The sequence below is a fragment of the Microchirus variegatus genome, assembly GCF_963457635.1.
Source record: "Microchirus variegatus genome assembly, chromosome: 17".
Taxonomy (NCBI): domain Eukaryota; kingdom Metazoa; phylum Chordata; class Actinopteri; order Pleuronectiformes; family Soleidae; genus Microchirus; species Microchirus variegatus.
In genome coordinates this window covers 14106156-14127208 of record NC_139818.1, presented here as the reverse complement: position 1 = coordinate 14127208, position 21053 = coordinate 14106156, and the positions used below count along the sequence as shown (strand labels likewise).

The 21053-nt window shown below is 40.9% G+C and overlaps 2 protein-coding genes across 2 annotated transcripts in view; one reads left to right on the top strand and one right to left on the bottom strand.

Annotated features, from left to right (window-relative positions):
- Positions 1-4928: 4928 nt before the first annotated feature.
- Positions 4929-21053, top strand: part of LOC310939009 (neurotrypsin-like) — a gene marked incomplete at both ends in the record, with an annotated part of 31049 nt that continues 14924 nt past the window's right edge. The window contains 2 exons of the mRNA XM_083903676.1: positions 4929-5027; positions 10056-10098. Of these exons, the coding sequence (XP_083759802.1) occupies positions 4929-5027; positions 10056-10098 (142 nt within the window). The remainder of the gene's footprint in view (positions 5028-10055; positions 10099-21053) is intronic.
- LOC310939450 (E3 ubiquitin-protein ligase TRIM21-like) lies at positions 12920-14605 on the bottom strand (the record flags this gene model as incomplete). The annotated part of the gene is made up of 1 exon (XM_083904214.1): positions 12920-14605. The coding sequence occupies one exon, from the start codon at positions 14603-14605 to the stop codon at positions 12920-12922; it is 1686 nt and encodes a 561-aa protein (XP_083760340.1).

Genomic DNA, 21053 nt, shown 5'->3' with positions numbered 1-21053 from the left:
CAGTCAGGTTGTCTCTGCAGCCGGGGAAACGGATCCTCAAGTATTGACTGCAGGAGGAAAGAAAGCAAGTCAGACAAAACAAGAGAAATATTACAAGAGAGAAAAGAAGCAGACATTTTTCATCAGCCCTGCAGTGATCTGGGTTAGTAATGGTGTTTCCTGCTGCCCCAGCATGGAAGCAGTGACATTAATGGGCAGCAGCAACCAGTAATGAGTCTGTAAAAATGCGATTTAGAGCTTTACTGATCCGTTTCCATACCAACTGTCTTGTCTGTGGGGATTGGATCCTCTAAATATTTTGGGGGGCACGAGGAAAGTGTGTAATGGGATTTCAGGAAGTACCTCTGGGTGGATTCATAATGAGAAAACCTTTGTGTGTGTGTGTGTGTGTGTCTGTTTTAAGTTAATCCAAGTTCTTCCTTTGGGGAAATCAAGCATGATAGACAGACAGAGAGCATGTTAGCATGTAGTGATGTTGAGAGTGTCGTGAAATCGCCTGACCAACCCACCCCCCCCAATCCTCCTCCTCCTCTTCCTCCTGTGTTCGTATTTTTCACTTATTTGTCATTTTGCACTTCCTTTTGTTCTGGACCCACACACATACACACATACACACACATACACACATACACACATACACACATACACACAAACAGCCAAGGATGGGAGATTTACTTGCACTGAGAGGTGCAGGAGGGTTGCCATGACAACAAGCACAAAAAAAAAATACTCCACGCGATGCCAACTCTCATCCAATATCACATATGGCCTTGCATTGGATGGAAGACAAAAGCGCTGGCAGAAGCAAGAAAGCATGCATCTGTGTTTGTGTGTGTGCGTGTTTTCCTGTCGCAGTGGGGACCAAAAAAATGTACAGACCTGTCTTTGTGGGGACACTTTGACCTTGTGGGGACATTATTGTCTGGTTCTCATGAGGTTAAAGGGCTTTTTAGGGGTTAGGACCTACTTTTAGGATAAGGGTTATGTATTTAGTTGTGATGGTTAATGCATTATGTCCATAAGGATTTCTCACAGAGTGTGTGAAATTAAGAATAAGAGAAATCAGTGGTGGAAAAAAAAAACAAGAGAGATGAAAAAAGATGATGATTATGATAGTATACGTTGGGTTTTGATTGGAAACGGTAAACTTTTAAGACATTAACCAGCAACATCAAAGGCATCATCATCAGAGGATAACGATTAGGATTATGAAAAAGTTTAATTTCACAGATAATCTCCAGCCCTGGGGCCTGTGTGTAAAACAAATCTGAAATATGCGTTCAGCTAATCTCCCTTCAACAAGCTTCAGGGGATTGATGCTAAAAAACAGAGCAGATATATTCTGAACATGAACGTTCCTAAGAAGAAGAAGAAGAAGACGACACATGAAATCAGAATATGAGAGGGAAATGGATCTGGGTGAAGGAAAGGCTGAAACAGGCTGAAAAGAACAGACTGACAGACAGACGTCCACTGTTCACATGTTTTCCGTTGTGTGGAGCAGAAAAGACGTAGCCGACGTGGCATCAAAGCATTGTGCTGCTGATACAGCAGACAGGAGAGATGATGGATGCGGAGTGGGTGTTCTGCATGGAGGAGAGAAAGGACCAATGTCTGAGAACACACTTCTCTGTGGACATCATTCTGCACGTGGCTGCCAAGTCTGAGGCTTAATTTGAGTTTGCATACTGTAGTTACTGAAAGAACTGTGTGTGCGAGCACATAACCAAACAATAATGTTCTCTGTGATGTAGGTTTTGATGACTGTAATGACACCAAAACAGAAACATCCATCCATTTTCTACCGCTTTATCCTCCACATAAGAGGGGGGGGGATAGGGTGATAGACGAGGTCACATTGTGAACAGGTTGCCAGTCCATCACAGGGACACATCAATCAACCATTCACTCTCACACTCACGTCTATTAGTGTCCAATTTAGCTTTATTTCCGACTGTGGGAGGAAACGGTAGAATCCGAAAAAAACCCACTCACACACACGGGGAGAACATGCCAAAACAGAAACAGTTCATCAAAAACATCACACAGGCAGAGAGTCAATTACTCAGCATCCTGCTCATCCTCCACAATCATGTTGTCTATAATTGTCTCAACTGAATTCACTCTGGAAACAGATCATTTTGACACTGATATATATATATATTTTTATTTTCATTTTAACCAACCATGAAAACACACCTGAGCCAAGGGGGATTGAACTTGTGAAATTTGGAAGTTCAAAAGTAAAATTAAAACTGTCTTTTTTGTGACTTTTGCACAAGTATCGCCACTAATCATAATAAATCATAACTTTGACTCAACAACACATCAGAAGACAAACCCCCCCCCCCCCCAGGATGTCCATATAAGGACTAACATTTACCAAGGGTGCACCTGCAGCACTGATCTGTGCTGTGTGAGCACTTTTTCCACTCATCATCCTTTTCTTTGTACTGGTGAATTCCATCTGGAGATGTGGCTTCTTCCTCTTCACTTGCTCTGACAGCTCAGGTTCCGGTGACATGGATCTTCCAGCATGTTTCCGGTTGTGGAATGAACCTGGGGGTTGTCCTTCCCTCTTCTCTATACACATGAAAACATATCTAAACATAATGCTTTGTGGGTCTTAAATCCATGTCTATTGCTCTGGTGCCTTTTGAGAAGATCAATGTGCAGATGAAACAAACATGATAAAGATCCTCAACAGTTAACAGTCTCAAGCTTTTCCGGGTGAAGAGGTGCACGCTCCTCGACTGGTGGTCAATACAATCACCTGACCTCAGGCTGCCTGATCCGTGTGCCACACGCTGAAGCCCTGACCCCTGTCTTGACCCCACAGAAAGGAAGAGCTGTAGTGAAGCTGTGGGAGATTCACAAGAGAACAAGTCTGTGACTACAAGATTGATCACTAACTTAAAAAAAAAAAAAAAAAAACTGTTAAAGCTGAGACTTTTCTCTTTAATGTAGTGTCATGTTGAAGCACAAAACACAGAATGTAAAACACACAGGTTACGGACCTCGTTCTATAGAAGCAGATACTGCACATCAGCAACTTATTAGTGTCGTCAATCAACCAATGGTGATTACATTCAGTAATAAATGACACTTATTTACAGCAGTAATGGAGTTAATTTAAGTATACGCTAAGAGGCTTTGCTTTTGGTGCAGCCAGCTGGAAAAAAATAAAGCTGAGCAGATCACTTCTGTCCAGAAACACAGTCCAACTGCTGAGTTAAGACACACACCCTGGCAGCTGACTCGGGTTTTTGTCTCATGCTGATCGCAAATTCTTCCTCTTGGATCAGCTTCAAATACAACATTTGCAAGAGACAAACTCCCGAAACCGTTCTGTCTTCATTTCAGAGCCAGTTTTGAATGTTTCCTCACAAAGTTGATTATGTCTCATCATTTTTAACAAAAGCGGGAAAACGTTAAGGGCTAAGATTTGTAAACAAGGTTAAGGTTAAGGTTAAGGTTAAGGTTAAGGTTAAGGTTAAGGTTAAGGTTAAGGTTAGGCAGTAGGAATACCATTCATAAAGCATTAATAAAACATTATCCCTGACCTTAATCAGGAAATGTATTAAGAGTGTCCTCAGTAAGAATGCTGCACAACTCGGTTTTAGGGCTAGGTTAAGTATTTAGTTGTGCTGGTTAAGGTTAAGTTAAGTGGGTATGGATGAATGAAGAGGAAGCCAGCAGGGATAATGCTGTGTTCAGGATGTGTCCTAAAGAACCAAAGTCAATTCAGTGTCCTGAGAAAGATAGCTGTGCAAACGTTGTGCCAGTTAGTCCCAATGGAGCAGAACCTTAATTTTAGGTTGAGGTTAAGGTTTAACTGGTTATGCTTAAAGTTAGGATTAAGGGTTGCCAATAAGGCTGTGCAATTTGATGGACGTGTGAATTTGCTAACTCATAAGAAGCTCTCTCTCTCTGTGTTTTCTTGCATGTGTTGCTTTGTGAGGACCAAAAAATGTATAACCCATAGGTAATGAGGACATTTTAGGCTGGTCTGCAAAAACTTTAAAGGGTTTGTTGAGCGGTTAAGACCTGGTTTTAGGGTTAGGGTTAGAATTGTGATTATGTTTAGGGTGAGGGTTAAGGTTAGACATTTAGTTGTGATGGTTAAGGTTAGGTTAAGGGACTAGGGAATGCATTATGTCTATGAGTGCGTTTACATGCACACTAAAGAACAGATTACCGGCAATAATCGGGTAACTGGAATAAACCGTTGAAGGTGTGTACATGTCTCTAAGAGATCAGATTATTGATATAAACCTACAGGTTTTTCAAAAACCGATAACGGCAATATAATGAAATCCGTTTATTCCTTTTACATGAGCACTTGAATAACAAGATAACTACAAAAACCTGATAATAATCAGTGTTTTTTTTAGTGTGCATTTAAATGTGCTCAATATGAATGAGTTGGCTTTTGAGGGATAAGACTTGGTTTTAGGGTAAGATTAAGGGTTAAGGTTAGGATTAGGTTTTTCCTTGTGATGGTTAAGGTTGAGGTTCGTGGGTATGAATGAGTGTCCTCACAATGAATGATGTACAAGTGTGCGCGTGAGAGAGCGAGTGATAGATGGATAGGGAGAAAAAGAGAGAGCCTGAGTGAAATAGTGTTGAGCTCTGCAAAAACCAAGCACCGCTCTCTCTCTCTCTCTCTCTCTCTCTCTCTCTCTCTCTCTCTCTCTCTCTCTCTCTCTCTCTCTCTCTCTCTCTCTCAGTGTGTGTGTGTGTGTGTGTGTGTGTTTGTAGAGCCCCACCCTGCATCCTTGTGCGTGCATCATCATCACCACCACCACCATCATCATCATCATCATCACACACCACGTTTCTTCCAGCAGGAGAATAATAACGGTTCACCTCACGGAGATGGAACATCAGCCTCCTCCTCCTCATCATCAACATCATCATCTGTGGCTATGACACGGACACACCGGGCGGGAAGGATGACTCTGAGCAGCCGGGAAATGTTGTGCTTGATCGGCACCATGAGCCTCTGGCTGCCGCTGCTGGCGGAGGTACGTGTACAGGAGCTGGAGCATGTCTTACAATAATGTTCTGATTATATTGTTCTTCCATGTCACGCTTTGGTGATCTGTGCTGCGTTTTAGAAAAAAAAAGAAGAAAAAAAAAGAGGAAAATATTGATTTAATGTATTTTAGAGGTAATTAATAATTCTGACAGGTGTAACAGAAGCTGTGGTGGCCTTTACTGTATATCACAAACGCCAGGTTATGGAACAATAGTGCAGTCGTGCTTGTGTGTAGTCTTGCTTGTGAGGACGCATTCCCAACAAAAGCAGGTGCAGCTCGGGCCGATAAAAGAGCACAAACACCTGTGATCGGTCATTTAGACAATTAATGGTGAAACTGGCATCACAGCGCGCGCTTTGACGCACGGCACACGCACGCACATAGTCATGCACAATCCCCCATCACCCCCCCCCCCCGTCCGTCCCTCTCCATCCTTCTACCCCCTCCTCCCTTCCTTCCTTCGGTGTGTGTATCATGAGAGGAAGCCTCTGCCCCGCGGTGATGTTGAGAAATGGAACCTGTCCGGGCGGTTAAAGCTTGTCACAGCGCGTGAGCACGCACGCACGCACGCACAGTGGAGCAGATGTTGGTGTCAGAACCAGGCAGCAGCTTCACAATCTTGGACTTCTCCTCCTTGTGCTGACTCAGCATAGTAGATCACAAATGAGCTGGGGGAGAAAAAGCATCAATTATATAGTTAATAATAAGAAACACAAATGTTTTTGCTTTATTTTGCTCATGCATTGTGTGTGTGTGTGTTGTGTTTTAAATGTGCACTGTGTGGCCCCGCATGTGTAGAAGTCATTAGTGGAGAACAGTGTGCAGGATTTAATTAGAGCCACTAACACTGGGAGCAGCAGTGCGTGGAGCACAAATAGCACTTTCTGCATTTTCATTCCAACTTCACCAGACAAATCTTCTCATCAGGGGACCTTGAATGCAGCAGCACTGTGTTTGTCAGCATCACTAGGACAGGAAGGAAACAGTGAAATCTGTTTAACAGCATGCATCACACCCAACATAACTGTATTCTGAGGCGAAAATATATTTTTGCACTCCCCTGTGCTGAGAAATAGGTGCTAGCTCACTCAAAAACATGGCTGTCAGCAGGGACATGAGTAAGGACTGATTGAATAAAAGGTCCACTTCAAAAAAAACCTACATCAGCTTAAGTGTAAACTATCTTTAGGACAGGTTTTTCTACTTTATCTCACAGTCCCACCGCTTTTCTTTGAGCGGAAATTGAAGTTTGTGTTGCTTTTGTGCCAAAGTCCTTATATAAAATCATCAATTTTACCACACACAAAAAGACTCTTCTTCAGATAGCGGTCCAAAATCAGCGTTTTCCTAGTGTGCTCACTGGCAGCTGTGATTTTGCTGAGAACGTGTTTGCTTTCTCTCGTGCAACTCAGGGCGCAATCACCTGTTAGTAACACAATTACATTGTACATGCGCACTTCAAAAGCCCTGAACTATCCCCTTTAAGCTCCTGTCTATCTGCGCCCGTCCTTCCCTCTCTGTGTGTGTGTGTGTGTTTGTTTATGTGTGTGCAGGGGTGGCAGGTGTGAGAGCATCATGAATGATTAGTGCCGTAATGGAGCTGATAGTGTGACTGATATGGATGGAGATATCAGCTCACATGTTCACTCTGACAGGTCACATTCTCCTGCTCTAATATCATTAGGTTGAGCAATGTCCTCTGGAATGTGTTTGCATACTGCTTTCAGATCAGTGTGTGTGTGTGTGTGTGTGTGAGTGTGTGATTTTAAAGAGAATAACCACAAAAAACCCACAGCGCAGGACTCACCTATGTCAAGGTGAAATGTGTTGTAATTTGTTGCCCTCACTACAGATTATTCCACAGAGTCTGAGTGTGTGTGTGGGTGTGTGTGTTTTGTACGCGCGTGTGTGTGTGTGTGTGTTTTGTCTTCTCCACCTCTTTCAGGTCCCCGCTGTGTCGACGTGTGAACTGATTTTCTGAAAATGAAAGCAACACACCCCCACTGTCAGATATCAACTGACGCTGTCTCGTGCTATTTGCGCGTGCACACGTGCATTTGTGAGTTTTACGCTGCACACTTTGTACCTGGGCGTCTTACATTAGTAATATTTCTTCCCTTTGACTGGGGGATCCCTGCTGTCAGCGACTAGACTCATTCACAAAATGTGAAAGAAATCCTACATTTGTATATCGAGACCAGACGTCCCAAGCTCGCCTGAGGCCCTTTAATTGATTTAATATCAAGTTATGATGAGCTATTTCTATATGTTGTTTTTGTCGACGCATTCATTTTACATAAAATACTTACTGAAAAGTTGTTGTGTTACCCAAAAGTGGTTCCCTCCTGACAAGAACACATACGAATTATACAATCTAGGCTAAAGATCACATGCACATGAGATAAAAACCTAAATGTGTATTTTTGTACACGGATTAATCCTTTAAATTAATCTCCTCTTTGCTGAGAATCATCAGATTTGTCAGATCTCTCCGAGTCAGTGTTTCTCCGTGTCATTCTTCATTTGATGGCAATTACAAATGGGCTGCAAGGAGGAAAAACAACAGCCCTGGTTGTTAATAAAAAACACAACAAAAACTTATGTTAATCTGACAGAGGCTTCTGCTTGTTGTAGCAGAACGACGACTGGCAGGAACAAAGGTAAAAAACATCCTGCCTCTTATTATTGATGGTAATTCTTACACCGTGACCACAATAATAGCCTAACCTCGCATTGTCTACAGAAAGTACTCAGACAAGATTACTGCGCTTTACAAGGTTGTTGCTTTTTAAAGTGAATAAACTGAAAGTTTGTTCCATCAGCCCACACTCATTAACGTACAATGCCAAAGTAAAACTATTTAAGCCTTATTCTTTCATGCATTAAGTACAGCAGAGAGTCGTCTTGGGTGAGTCTCTAAAAGCTTTGCACATAATGGATTTTATGGAGTTTATTCCATTTTCCATCTCAAACTGCAGAAGATTTGACGGGAAGTGTCTGTGAGCTGCTGTTTTCATGTCTCTGTGCAGAGATGGGTCAGGGACTTGTCCTTAAATCTGCTCCGGCATCATTTTGTCGTCGTCATCCGTTCCCTAAAACAACTCGGGTCACATTACATTGGAGCAGTTGCTCTTGAAGGACCTTTCTGTCCTAGTTGTTCCCTCAGTTCTGACCATTCCTCCTATCCATGCTGCTGAAACACAACCTCAGAGCATGATGGTATCATCCATGTGATGAGCAGTACCTGGTGGTCGCCCATCACTGGAGGTTTTTTGACCTCATATTTTTGAATTGCATTTTTGCGAACCCTAAGCACAAAGTCACTTCCTTATACACAAAGTACATCAATCAATCAATGTTTGATTGAAGTCCTGTTAAGACAATCTTGTCCCATCTCAAGCTCTGTAGCTGCTTTCAAATATGCACTAAACTCAGAATACAAATGTCTAAAGACGTTGCTGTGGACATTCTCCAGAGAGTCTCCAGCCAGCTCCATAGGCGTGATGTTCACGTAAGCTGGACATGCTAGAGGTGAGAAAACAACTTCCTGAGATAGTCTCTTCCTGGCAGACGTGTCAGAAGGTCTGGATTCAATTCTCCAGATGTTGCCCATTAACGTGATGAGTGTTTGTTGGATTCTTGGTCACCTCGTTTCCCTCCATCCATGCCCAGTCACTCCAGTTTGTTTTCCGACCTTCTTCCTCTCTTCACACCGATTTAGGCCACCGTGCTCCTGGGAACAGTGGAAATAGTTTTCGTAACCTTTCCCTCGATCTGAGCCTCACCTCATTCTAACCACAGCGGCCATTTCTAAAACTATGTCAGTTAATTCAAGTTTGCCACGAGGAGTCAAGCTCCAGACTCGTCTCAAGGAAAAGTGAGATGATTTAGAGCAAAAAAAAAAAAAAAACGTCCTAACAGCAAACACATGCTTTCAGTTTGTCATGCATTATTGATCGTTTTAGCTCACTGGCCACATTCATGTCACAGTGGTGCAAAAAGAACCCGATGTTACATAAACATGACCATTTCCAGGGGCTTGGCATGTGGGGGATTTAAAATAATGTGCATTTTAATTTGCGATTGCCTTCATATTGGAGTTTGGAGACACATTTCAGTTGGACATTGACCTGAATTCAATCTTTCAAGGTGAAAGCTCACATGTCATTATATGACATGGATATTGCAGTAATGATAGAGGTGGCAGATATGAATACAGTCACATGAATTATTCATATTCATAGTGTCCTGCTGATAGGGAAGGCATCATATCAGAAAAACAGTCACTGGGTTATTTCAATGACAAAGTCTATATCTGGTTTGGAATACTCCATTTGTGGAAGATCATAATCACAATCAAAGTTTAAAATAACAGTTTTCAACTCCAGACAGAGGCTAATCTTGGTTTTAGTCAAGAAATGTATGTTACCCCACAGAGTTATAGTGTGAGATTCAGTCTAAATTGCTGTTTCATGTTCCATCAGTCATTAAATCTGACATTTTGTTGATAATAGCTGATTTCTTGTTAGAGGGCGATATTGTTTCAGCTTTAGTTTGGCACCTACTGAGCCATTAACATTAACTTGTGCTATAGCGCCTATAATACATCCGAAACAGAGTAAATGCAATCTTCGATTTGAACTTGACCCCCTACCATAGGAACAGAGCAATATTGAACAAGGTGATTAGCAGTGATTTCCACCTCCAATGAAGGGCTGAACTGCGACTGTTTATTTATTTTCTCGGCTGGAGGTCGATGTGTGTGCACCGCGTCTCCCGAGATATTCTGCTCTTTAACAAACGAATCAGAAAACACCACAGTCCCACAGTGTGTGTGTGTGTGGGGCCGAAACAGCCTGGTAATTTTCTTCCAGCTCGTCTAATTTGGTTTGTGTGTCTCTCTGTGTGTGTGTGTGTGTGTGTGTGTGTGTGTGTGTGTGTGTGTGTGTGTGTGTGTGTGTGTGTGTGTGTGTGTGTGTGTGTGTGTGTGTGTGTGTGTGTGTGTGTCTGCAGGTGGTGTCTGAGGACAGCTACTTAAACGAGGTGCAGAACTCAGGTAAGTGAGAGCGAGAGGTGTTACTCCAAATACAAATATACTATTCTCACCTTCTCCGTCACTCCTCTCCTCCTACACCACCTTTTTACTTGGCTGCCCCCCCCCCACCCATATCCAGTTTAACCCACATTCTGACTCAGACGCTCATGACACCCCCTCTCCTGCTGCCTGTCCTCCTCGTCTTTACTGTACCCACTCATCTCTGCTCCCTTTTCTCAGCTTTACCTCTCCTCTTGCCTCCAGCCTGAAACCCCCCCCCGCAGTTAATTTCCCCCTTTTCTGTGTCTCTACGTCCCTGATAAGAGTGGTTGGGGGTGGGGTAAGGAACTCCTCCTACTCTGGTTTGGCTCCAGTGCTGAAATATCTCTTACGTGGAAATTATGTGCAAAATATATTTTGTTGTGTCCCACAAAACCCAAAATCCCCCCCCCCCCAAAAAAAAAAAAAAATCAATTTTGATTACAGTGTGTGTTTTGTGTAGACGATGCCTCTGCACTCACACACACCCCATTCAGCAAACCTCCAAGTGTGAACCGTGTCAAATACTCATTGTGGCTGGGAAATGGATTATAGAGCAGGGAGGCTGAGCGTTCCCATGGCGATGGGCAGAGTACCGTTGTCGTGGCAATAAGGAGGGTGTTAGCAGCAGCAAGGTTTTTTTTTTTTTTTCCTGTGTGTGTGTGTGTGTGTGTGTGAACTCTTTGGGTGTTGAGATGAATTAAAGAGCTTGACTGAGATTTACAGGCTGCGGATGAGGGAGCAGGAAGTGAAATGCAGCGAGTAATTTAATGACGAAAAACCACACATGAAACACACACATATTTAAATGTAAGGTTTAAAATGTCCTGCTTCCCCTTTATGGTGGTTATGGTTGGAGAAACACAATAAAAAACATGGCTGGTGTGGTTACATCATACTTTATTACTTGATTAAAATTTCATCAAGCTGACATCAAATTTTTACGTATAGAGTATAAGACGTGTTTTTATTTATTCATTTAGAAAATCATCAGGTGTAGGCACAAGAAGATAATAAATGCTGACATGAAAGAACATGGAGATGTTATAATATTTGCCACACTATAACGTTACATTTAAATTAGAAGGTAAGTTATGTAGTTTTGATGTTACAGCGTAGATATAAGTGGCAAAGAAAATTATAGGGCTAATGTGTCGATGCATTTAGATGTGGATTTTAACACTTTAAATACCACTTTTGGCATTTGTAAGTTGCAGACTAAAGTTCTCAATATATTTTGTTCATTTCCATCTTTTATTATATAATTACAAGTATTTGTTTAATTTAATTTATACTGTCTTATGTGTGCACTTATTTGTGAATTAATCAGGTGTTTTTTTGTAGTGCTGTGCAACAGGATAACGCGCGTTAACGCATGACACGTTTCCATGACGACTGACCGGAAAAAGACGCACATGACGTCATGTTTACGTGCTGCGACACCGGAGTCCAGGCACCGCTTACCAGTTAGCTCCGTTAGCCGCATTAGCTCCTTTTAGCGCCGTTAGCGCGCCTACAGTCGAACTGGAGCGGTCTGTTTATGAAACGAAAAGAGCAGCGCTACAAATAACCAGCGTACCTGTGTACCGCATATGTGTATTATGTATTAGAGTTTATTTTGTGCAGCTCAATTAGCTTCAAATGTTGTTGCACTTTTGCACATTGCAATTGTTTTATTTTGTTACTTTTTCCACCTATTAGCATTTTGAAAACTAAGAGAAACCAACCATTTAAGATTAGAGCCGATATCAGGGTAAGACCCTGTCTGGCATTGTGATGATGTAACACAGCTGCAAATCCCTCAGAAGCATTGTGCCATTTACTGTTTTATTACTGCCGTTGATTTAGGGCCCCAAAATCTAATTTTGCTCACGGCCACATGAAGGCTTTGGCCGGCCCTGAGATGTATATAAATATCATTATAATACGGTTGTTTGTATGCCGCTTATAATATAATATAATATAATATGATATAATGATGGATGCAGGACGAAATCAAGGAAATTTATGAAAGGAATGAATGGTATGTAATTAATTAACATTCAATGTTGAAATTAGAATTCAAAGCAAAAGGTGTGGATACTAAAATTAAAGATGCTATAATCTTTTGGATTGTCGGGCATAAAATGAGCCCCTTTATCCCTGCTTCACCTCATGAACACATTTGTGAAAGAAAGACATTTATTCACAGTGATGCAACAAATAGGACTAATAGACTGCTTCTCTAGCATACATTGACATTTTCTCCTAAAATCTCTCACAAACACAATTATTACCACAACAAGACCCGTGTCAAATATGCTCAATCAGCAGAACTTATTATTTTAAGAATTTTTATTTAGAAAAAACTGTCTTCAGTGTCAAAGACACATTAAAAGATACTGCTCCAAACTTCGGTCCATCACTTACTCTGATGTCACCCATCAGTCAGGAGCTTAATTTGTTATGGCAGCCACTTTAAAATGTTCGATGTCTCTGCAGCGAGTACAGAAACGGACCAATATTTGATTTCACAAACTGTAGCATCTGTTGTTTGCTCTCTGCGTGTCATCAAGCAGGTGTTCAAACAGAATCAACATTATTCAATAAGTCAACGCCCAACAGCAGAGCTGAAACATTGACTGAATTGACGAATGAGTCTACAGACCTTAACTATAAGAATAGTAACGTAAAATAACTATGTATATGGGTTTATATATATATATATATGTGTCACTTCACACGCTACTGTAAAAGCAAGGTCAAATAAATACTTATAGTATAGTTTTGCAGTGAAAACTTTTTTTTGTAATTAATCCTGACTCTATGAAACCAACGTACGACAGACCGGGACAATGACCAGTGGAGCTAAGTTTGATCCATATTCATTATCACAAGGGTTGAAATATGGATAAAGCTTCTCGTTGAAGAAACACTCAGTAAATGAGTAGATAAGCGTGGCTGTCTGCACATCATAGAATGATACTTCACCTTCTGCAAAGTCCACAAACACTCCAACCCGCTCTGTTTTCCCCAAGTATACGGTTTCTCCTGGAGAGCTGAAGACTTCAAACCTGTCCTTCTCAAACCGGATGGCCCAGAGTCCAGAGTGGGGGCTTCGAGCAGGAACCCGTCTCCTCTGGATAGAAGCTGTGGCGATACCCAGAGACCATTCAGTCTTTTGACTCATAAACACCTCAAAGTAAAACTTGCCTGATGAAAAACCTTTGTCTCCCAGAACTGCGAGATGTTTCCTGAACATGCTTGGCTTCAGCTCCTGGACACTTATCAAAACTGCGCCCATGTTGTATCTCACTTGTTTCCCATCGTCAGATAAAATGAGCCGCGGGTGAGCAGTGTCGCGGTCCAGCACAATGTTCTGCTCATACTGCTGAAGGTATCTCAGCGCGGCAACGTTTGACGTGGAGAACGTGTTTATGTCTGCGGTCATTTTATTCAGAAGTGTCCGCAGCTGCGACGTGAAGCTGCTCAAAGACTTCTGCATGTGACGGATCTCTGAGGTTCTGTTAAAGTTGACCTTGGACAAGTCCATGAGGAACGTCGGGGGGGATGAGTTTGGGAAGTTCTGGAGGAAACGGAGCTGGTCGTCAGTCCGTCTTAGCTCCATCATCTCCACCTGCTTCCTCTGCAGCTCAATCACCTCCTGCTCCATCCTGCTTATCAACTCTTCTGCCTCTTCTTCTGCTGTTCTTTGCTTCTCCTCGATCACTTTCACAAGCTCCTCCTGGCTCTTCTGGATCTCAGACACCAGTGCCGTTAATTCCTGCACGCTGCTGTCTATCACATCTCTGGTCTCCGTCTTGCTGTGTTTTAGTGACTCCTTCATGGCACTCACTTTCTGTTGCCTTTTCTCGATCATCTCCTGCACGATTACCTCCCTGTCTCTCAGCTGATACTTGATATCACTGTGAGCTTGCTGAACAGACACAACATTGTGGCTCGCGTGCTGCGAAGCGGCACAGACGTCGCACAGCAAAACACCGTCGTCTCTGCAAAACATGGCGAAGAAGTGGTTGTGCTCCTTGCAAATCCTGTCCTCCAGGCTCACCACGGGGTCCACCAGCGTGTGTCTCCTCAGGCCTGCGGCTCTATGATGAGGCTCCAGATGATCGCTGCAGTACGAAGTCTGACACTCCAAGCAGGATTTGACAGCCTCGTGCTGGGTGTCAGTGCAAATATGACACAGCACCGCACAGCCAGAGTTATCTTTCGGCCGGGCCGGACTGCAGACGTGAGCATCTGTCGTACGGAGCGACGTAAACTGCGACGCAAGCTCTGAAATGAAAGTGTTGACCTTGAGATTGGGCCTCCTTTCAAACGTCTCCTGGCAGATCGGGCAGCGACAGACGGGGTTGCTGTTCCAAGAGGTTGTGAGACAGGACATGCAGAAGTTGTGTCCACATGGAGTGGTGACTGGTTGAGTGAACGTGTCCAGGCAGATTGGACAAAAGAACTGCTCCATAGATAAGAGATGAAGGTTGGAGGCCATTTCTAAAAAGAAAATAAATATAGTATAAATGATTTTCATAGGTCGGACTTGCAAATATAAATCCACTGCAGATCTATGATAGTTGTCCACAGATTGACATTAAACTGAACAACTGTCTTAATAGTCACGTTAACACTTTACATGGGCAAATAACTATATTTGGTAACTTCTGCAGACATCCGCGTTACCGCAGCAGAGAAGAAAGAAAGTAGAAAGGCAGAAAGTATGGTCATATGGCTCCTGCATCTACAGTAAAAGCTTTAAAAACTAATGACGGTAAGTTGATGAAATCAACCAGGTGTGTTGGAGCAGGGGAAAAACATGGAGGACAGGTGTCTCTGAGGACCAGAAATGGGAAACACTTTCTATAATACTCTAAAATAATGTTCCTATTGAATTGAATGACATTTTTGTTGTATATTCGTATACTCTTTTTACCACAGGAGGGCAAGGAACCATATATGGTGCCTTCATGGACCTTGATTTTCTACATGAAAGTAAAACAATCTAAAAAAAAAAAAAAAAAAAATCTGGTAACGCTTTCTTTTACAGTCCCCTAATTACCTGGTATTTAGCTGGTAAATTCATGGTAACACTAAAGTGTTGCTAGGTAATTACCAAGGGTAATAAGATAAGTAAATACAGTGAAACCGTTGCCAAAATACTGGGTAATGCACGGTAATGTACTCGGTAAGTAAAGTAAAACTGTACTGTAAAAGAAAGCCAAGCTTGTTTCCATGTAATTACACACATTTTTAGGGTTAGGTTTGTTAGATTACCCCTTGGGTAAATAGCTAGTAATTAGGTACCTGCTTATTACCAGTTTATAACCCAATAATACACTTACATTTACCATAGTTTTGCCATAGTTTAGCTGTACATACCTTCTTATTAACAGCAGTAATAACACGCTATAATTAACTATATAGTTACCAGGTAAATGCCCAGTATTTTGGCAACAGTTTCACTGTATTTACTTTCTTATTACCATTGGTAATTACCTAGTAACACTTTGGTGTTACCATGAATTTACCAGGTAAATACCTGGTAATTAGGGGACTGTAAAAGAAAGCGTTACCAAAAATCTTATATCCTACAATAAAGTATTTCAATGAGTGCCCTGTAAAGGGATAAAGGAAAGAGGTTTTTAAAATAACATTTACAAAATAAATCTCCAACATTTCTCATTTCTAACAAAAGACTCAGTTACTTTGAAACTCAAACAGAGACAAACAGACTGTGCTTGTGTAAAATAGCACAGTGTCTTAACAAAGACTTTTATGATCCAAATGTGTCTCAGAAAGTACCACTTACTTGTTTTTGGTGTGTGCTTTGCACAGCAGGAGAGTATAAAGTGTGTGTGTTCAGAATTTTTCCAGTGAAGGAACTTCACTTTCACTTTCTTTCCGTGTCATGTTCTTAAAGAGGCAGCAGCAACATTTTTCCTCTTTTTGGCTTGAAGTTGTTTGTTGTTGTTTTTTAAAGTTTGGCTCCTTGTGAAGTTGCTTTGGGTCCAAAGCCCTGAATATGTCATGCATTATTTATTGTTTGGGTATATGTTTTCTGTTTTAGGACATTTCTGCCTGATTGATTCCCTGTTCCTCAAAGTCTCCAGTGCTTTCAGTGTTCCCCCCTGTTCTGCACTTCCTCTTATCTCTTATCTCCCAGTGTGTGTGTGTGTGTGTGTGTGTGTGTGTGTGTGTGTGTGTGTGTGTGTGTGTGTGTACTGGTCACTTTTACTTCTGCAACAACACATCAATAGTGGGGGTAAATCTAACCTGTCTCACATTCCCTGTTAGTGGGTGAACAGTCAAATGCATCACGATCAGAAGAGCTGACGTGGAGATTTTGTATAATTTACAGCAGATAAACTGTGGGAGTTCAAATGCCTCATGTCTCTGAAATTATCATAATATAATCACATGTTTAAGGGTGTAATGTGGCAGATATGATATCTGGCAGGAAAAGCAAAATAGAGAAGTTAAATAAAACGCCATTAAATAGACAGGCGTCCGGTTTTTAACGCGACAGACACAGTGTGTGTGCTATTGCAGTTTTTTGTTTGTTTTTTTTTTCTAAAGAGGAAAGGACTAAAATGGTCATTGTGTGTGTTTGTGTGAGGCAGAACCTCATTTCTGAGGAACTGAAGACATTTAGGTCAGAGGTTTGTGTCAGGATAATTTGGTAAAAGATGGATGTTGGAGCCAGCTCAGGAATCAAACAAGAGTTTATTTCTGTACAGAAAGAGCAATCACGAAGCAACTTGCAGATTAAGTCACCCCGCGAAGACTGCTGATTCAATGGAAAACCTCTCTAGTTAACCTGTGTGGTGGGTGTGACCCCCCCCACACAGACAGAGCAGAACAAAAGGTTTCCTCCCTCCCACGGGAAGAGAGGGAATCAGGTAGACCCCCCATAGGGAAAGAGGAAGATAGGGTGTTTACGACTCAAACCCCTGTGTGTAAAACAAAATAGCAAATGGTCCCTTGATCTTAGGTCACTGCAGGTCATACTCTTACATTTATACGATATCAATACAAAATTTCCGTAACATATCCCTCCTGTTTATGCTGATTTTAAGCATAATTATAGCATAAATTTTGTAGAGTGTGAGAGCGAAAACCCTTTCGAGCAGTTCAAAACATTCTATTTATCCATTATCCTTTCAGAAAGGGAAACTCTCTCACGGTTCCGCTGCCCCGGCAACCACACACAGGTACTCCATGTTACAAGAAACAGTAATCATACACAAAATAAGCATCATTTAAAAAATCAAACATTGTTTCCGTCAAAACGGAACATAAAACATCCTTACAATCTAACACATTACAAAATTACAAACATTCACACATGTCATCCGGTAAATTTGAATGTTAAAACTTCAGTCGTGTTTTCTCCTGAAATGTCCAGACTATGTTGAATCAGTTTTCCTGTTACTGACGTTCAGGGCCCACAGTCCATTTTCTGCTGTATGAGCTGTTGCTTTCATACAGTCAACATTTTCCCTGTATTTTTGCATCACTTTCAGACCAAATTCTGCTCTTGAGCTTGTTGTACACTTCCTTGTACTTGCTCAGTTGACACAATGCCATGCTCCTTCAGACTAAACTGCTGATGATGTTGTTATCATCACAGTTCAAGCTCCTCCTCTCATTGGCTCTTCCACTTCCTTTGCACCCCCCTCAGGTACACTGGTTCACAGCAGCCTCAGCCACTCAACTTCCTTGTCTCAAGCTGAGCTTCCACCATCTTTTCTGAAAGTAAAGCAAACCTATGGACTAGCCTATGGAGGGCAGTCATCTAATGTGGGTTATTTAATATTCAGTACATTGCAATCTTTAAAACAGTGAGTCCTTTCTGCAGCTGTGTTAGCATAAGTTCACCTGTTAGCATTCCATGCAGTGTTAGTACTGTGATTTAAACATGCAGTTATCCAAACATAATCAGTTTAGTGTTTTGGTAGTACACTTTTCATAAAATTTTGTTAAATCACTGTTGCATTAATTGTATCAACCAAACCTTAACTTTAAAATTATCAACGGTAATGACAACCAACCACTCACTTCCATATTCACACCTCAATTTCCAACATTCAATATACATAATTCCCTGGCTAGGAGTTTAAACTTCCACTCTTTTCAAATTCCAAAAACATCTTTCTCAATTTGTTTTACCAACTGCTCTCTCTCTCTAGGTTATCCAAAGGTGCTATTACAATCAAATGACAGACTATCAGTTATTACTTTATTTTTACTAATGACTACACGATTCATAACTAAATATTTCAACTCTCGATCTGGTAATGGAATTCTCAGTGGAGTATTAAACTACCAACAAAGATTACAAATGTATTATATTATTGCATCTTCCATTACATTTATTTCATTTTTCCAAAAAATTTAAATTTGAATTATATTATTTCAATATGTATTTCCATTATTGTTCTCCCCCCTTGCACAGATTTACTCTGTGCACATTATTACAAATTCCAAGTCTCCTTACTTTCGTTATTTTACCTTTACTTTTATCCTGTGCTTTGTAATCTTTATGAGGTCCTTCATGAAGTCAGCATGTTCCTTAAAGACCCCCAAAAAAATCTTAAGATTTATTTCTTCAAACGTTTAAATTAAATACCTAATTTTGTTCAAACCAGGCATTAGTTAATCTGCTAAAAATGTTTTAAATTTCTATATCCAAATCTTATTAGTTAATCTCCACATTTGAATTGTATGTGTAGCTTACTTACAGTGGCTTTAAATCTTGTTCTTTCTCCTTTTCAAAGTTTTTTTTGAGAGTGTGAAGTTTCACACCACTCAGGGGGAGTGAGCAAATGTCAGAGAAACATGATAATAGAGTAACATATGGATAACCACTCCTACTTCACAGAGAGTCTTCAAGTTTCATTTCTCACTAAGCCAGTGAAAAGTACACTGCTCTAAATCACAACAAAAACAACCATTCTCACTGCACATTGATTTCCCAATTGCCACTTACATCATTATACATCACTAAAATAACATTTACAAAAACTTACATCACCAACAATTGAAATACCGTTAATCTTTTCTTTGATTTTAACCTAATCAGAGTCAATCAAACCAATATGTCACCACCTTGAAGCAGAAAACCATTTCCAAATTAGCACATTTGACCTTGTACTAAGTTTAAATATCAACATACTTCAGAAAACCTTCAAACTCTCCAATACACTACTCACATTATCTACAGAGACACATACACTCTAAGTTATTTCTGCAGAGTCAGTTTCCTATGAGTCAGTCAGATCTGTTAGTAGATTCACGGATTGAATCAGGTAGTCATCCACTATACCTATATCAAATGTATCTAATTGTTCTTTATAATATCCAAAATTATCAAAAGATATTTATTTGGTCAATATGAGTTCACCCAAGGCTTTGAGAAGAAAAAGAGCGTCCCCGATTTCTCCTCTCTTGGCGATTCATTAGAAACAACATAGCGTCCTATGTCGTTCCTCATGACCTTTATTATCTCCTAGCCTAATTGTAGATTACTTTAATTATTATACATTTTTTATTCTTAATTAATTATTATTTTAACCTTATAGTGACTGTATTGTATATTTCAGATGTTAGTTGGTTACCACAAGTCATTTTCACATCACATCAACAACATCCACCAACACACATCTCTTGTCTACAATGAGACAAAGCCATTTGCAAATCAAACAAAATCTTGTCACACCTTCAACTTAAAAATATTTCCATTCGTCCACTGGGCCTTTCAAAGCACTCTTGCACAGCTTGAACTCTCCCATTCATTCACATTCATGCTCTACATCAGAGGTGTCAAACTTATTTCCACTATAGGCCACATCAGCATACTGGTTGCCCTCATAGGGCCAGATGTAACTGTACGACAGAATAAATATAACTAAAAATGCAAATGCAACCTCAGAAAAAGACTTTGAAGCACATGTGATTCTTCAGCCACAATTTGACCATTTGTTGTTTTCCTTAAATTTACACGTACTCTACATAAACCACACTTATCAAGAGCTGTTAAGGACTGTCTTGATCAGGGACACTCCATCCTAGACAATCTTCCTCTCATTAACCATCTCATGCATCATATAAAACACAGGAACAAATTAAGCTGAGCTAACTCAGCCCCAGCCACACATCATCACCTCCATAGTAACAAGAAATATATAGTTCTTATAACTAAATACACAGTTCCTATTATTTATTTATTTAATTAATTAATTAATGTGTTAATTTATTGTTACTGTTGTTTTTACTTTTTTTTATTTGTATGTATTTTATTCAACATTTTAATCATATCTCAACTTCAACTTTAACTTATTCTTTTCACTCTCACTACTTTCCACAGTATGTCCCAATCAACAACTCTTCCTTGCTTCTCAAACAACTTCATCATTTTATAACAGTCTATTCAACATCCAAAAAAAACCTCCAAAAGCACATGATTACCATGCACAATAAAACACTAAAAAACTTCCTCATCTTCTAGGTTCTGGTGTGTACGTGTGTGTGTAGGTGCATAACCTGTTTATTGTCAAGTCATTCTGATGAATCCTCAACTCGTCTGGGTCTCCTTTCTCCTTCCCCCCTCCAGCCTCCTTGACCTCTGCCTTTTTGAGCCTTACATTGTCGAGCCCAATGTCCAAATTTGCCACAATTGTAGCAGCTCTCATCTCCATCAATTCTCCATCCTCCTCGTCCTCCTCCTCTTCCTCCTCTCCTGCCTCCACGATTGATGTTGTCTCAGAAATACACATCAGAAAACGCATTAGCATACTTTTCAACTTTTCATACCACTTATCTGACCTTGTCGCTTTCGGACTTCCTGTGACACTTCCGGTATGTGCAGGAACAGAGAGAGGAGGTGCAGAGTGAGAAGGAGGGGAGAGATTGGAGCAGAGGCCTGAGCTGGAGGTGGTGGTTGT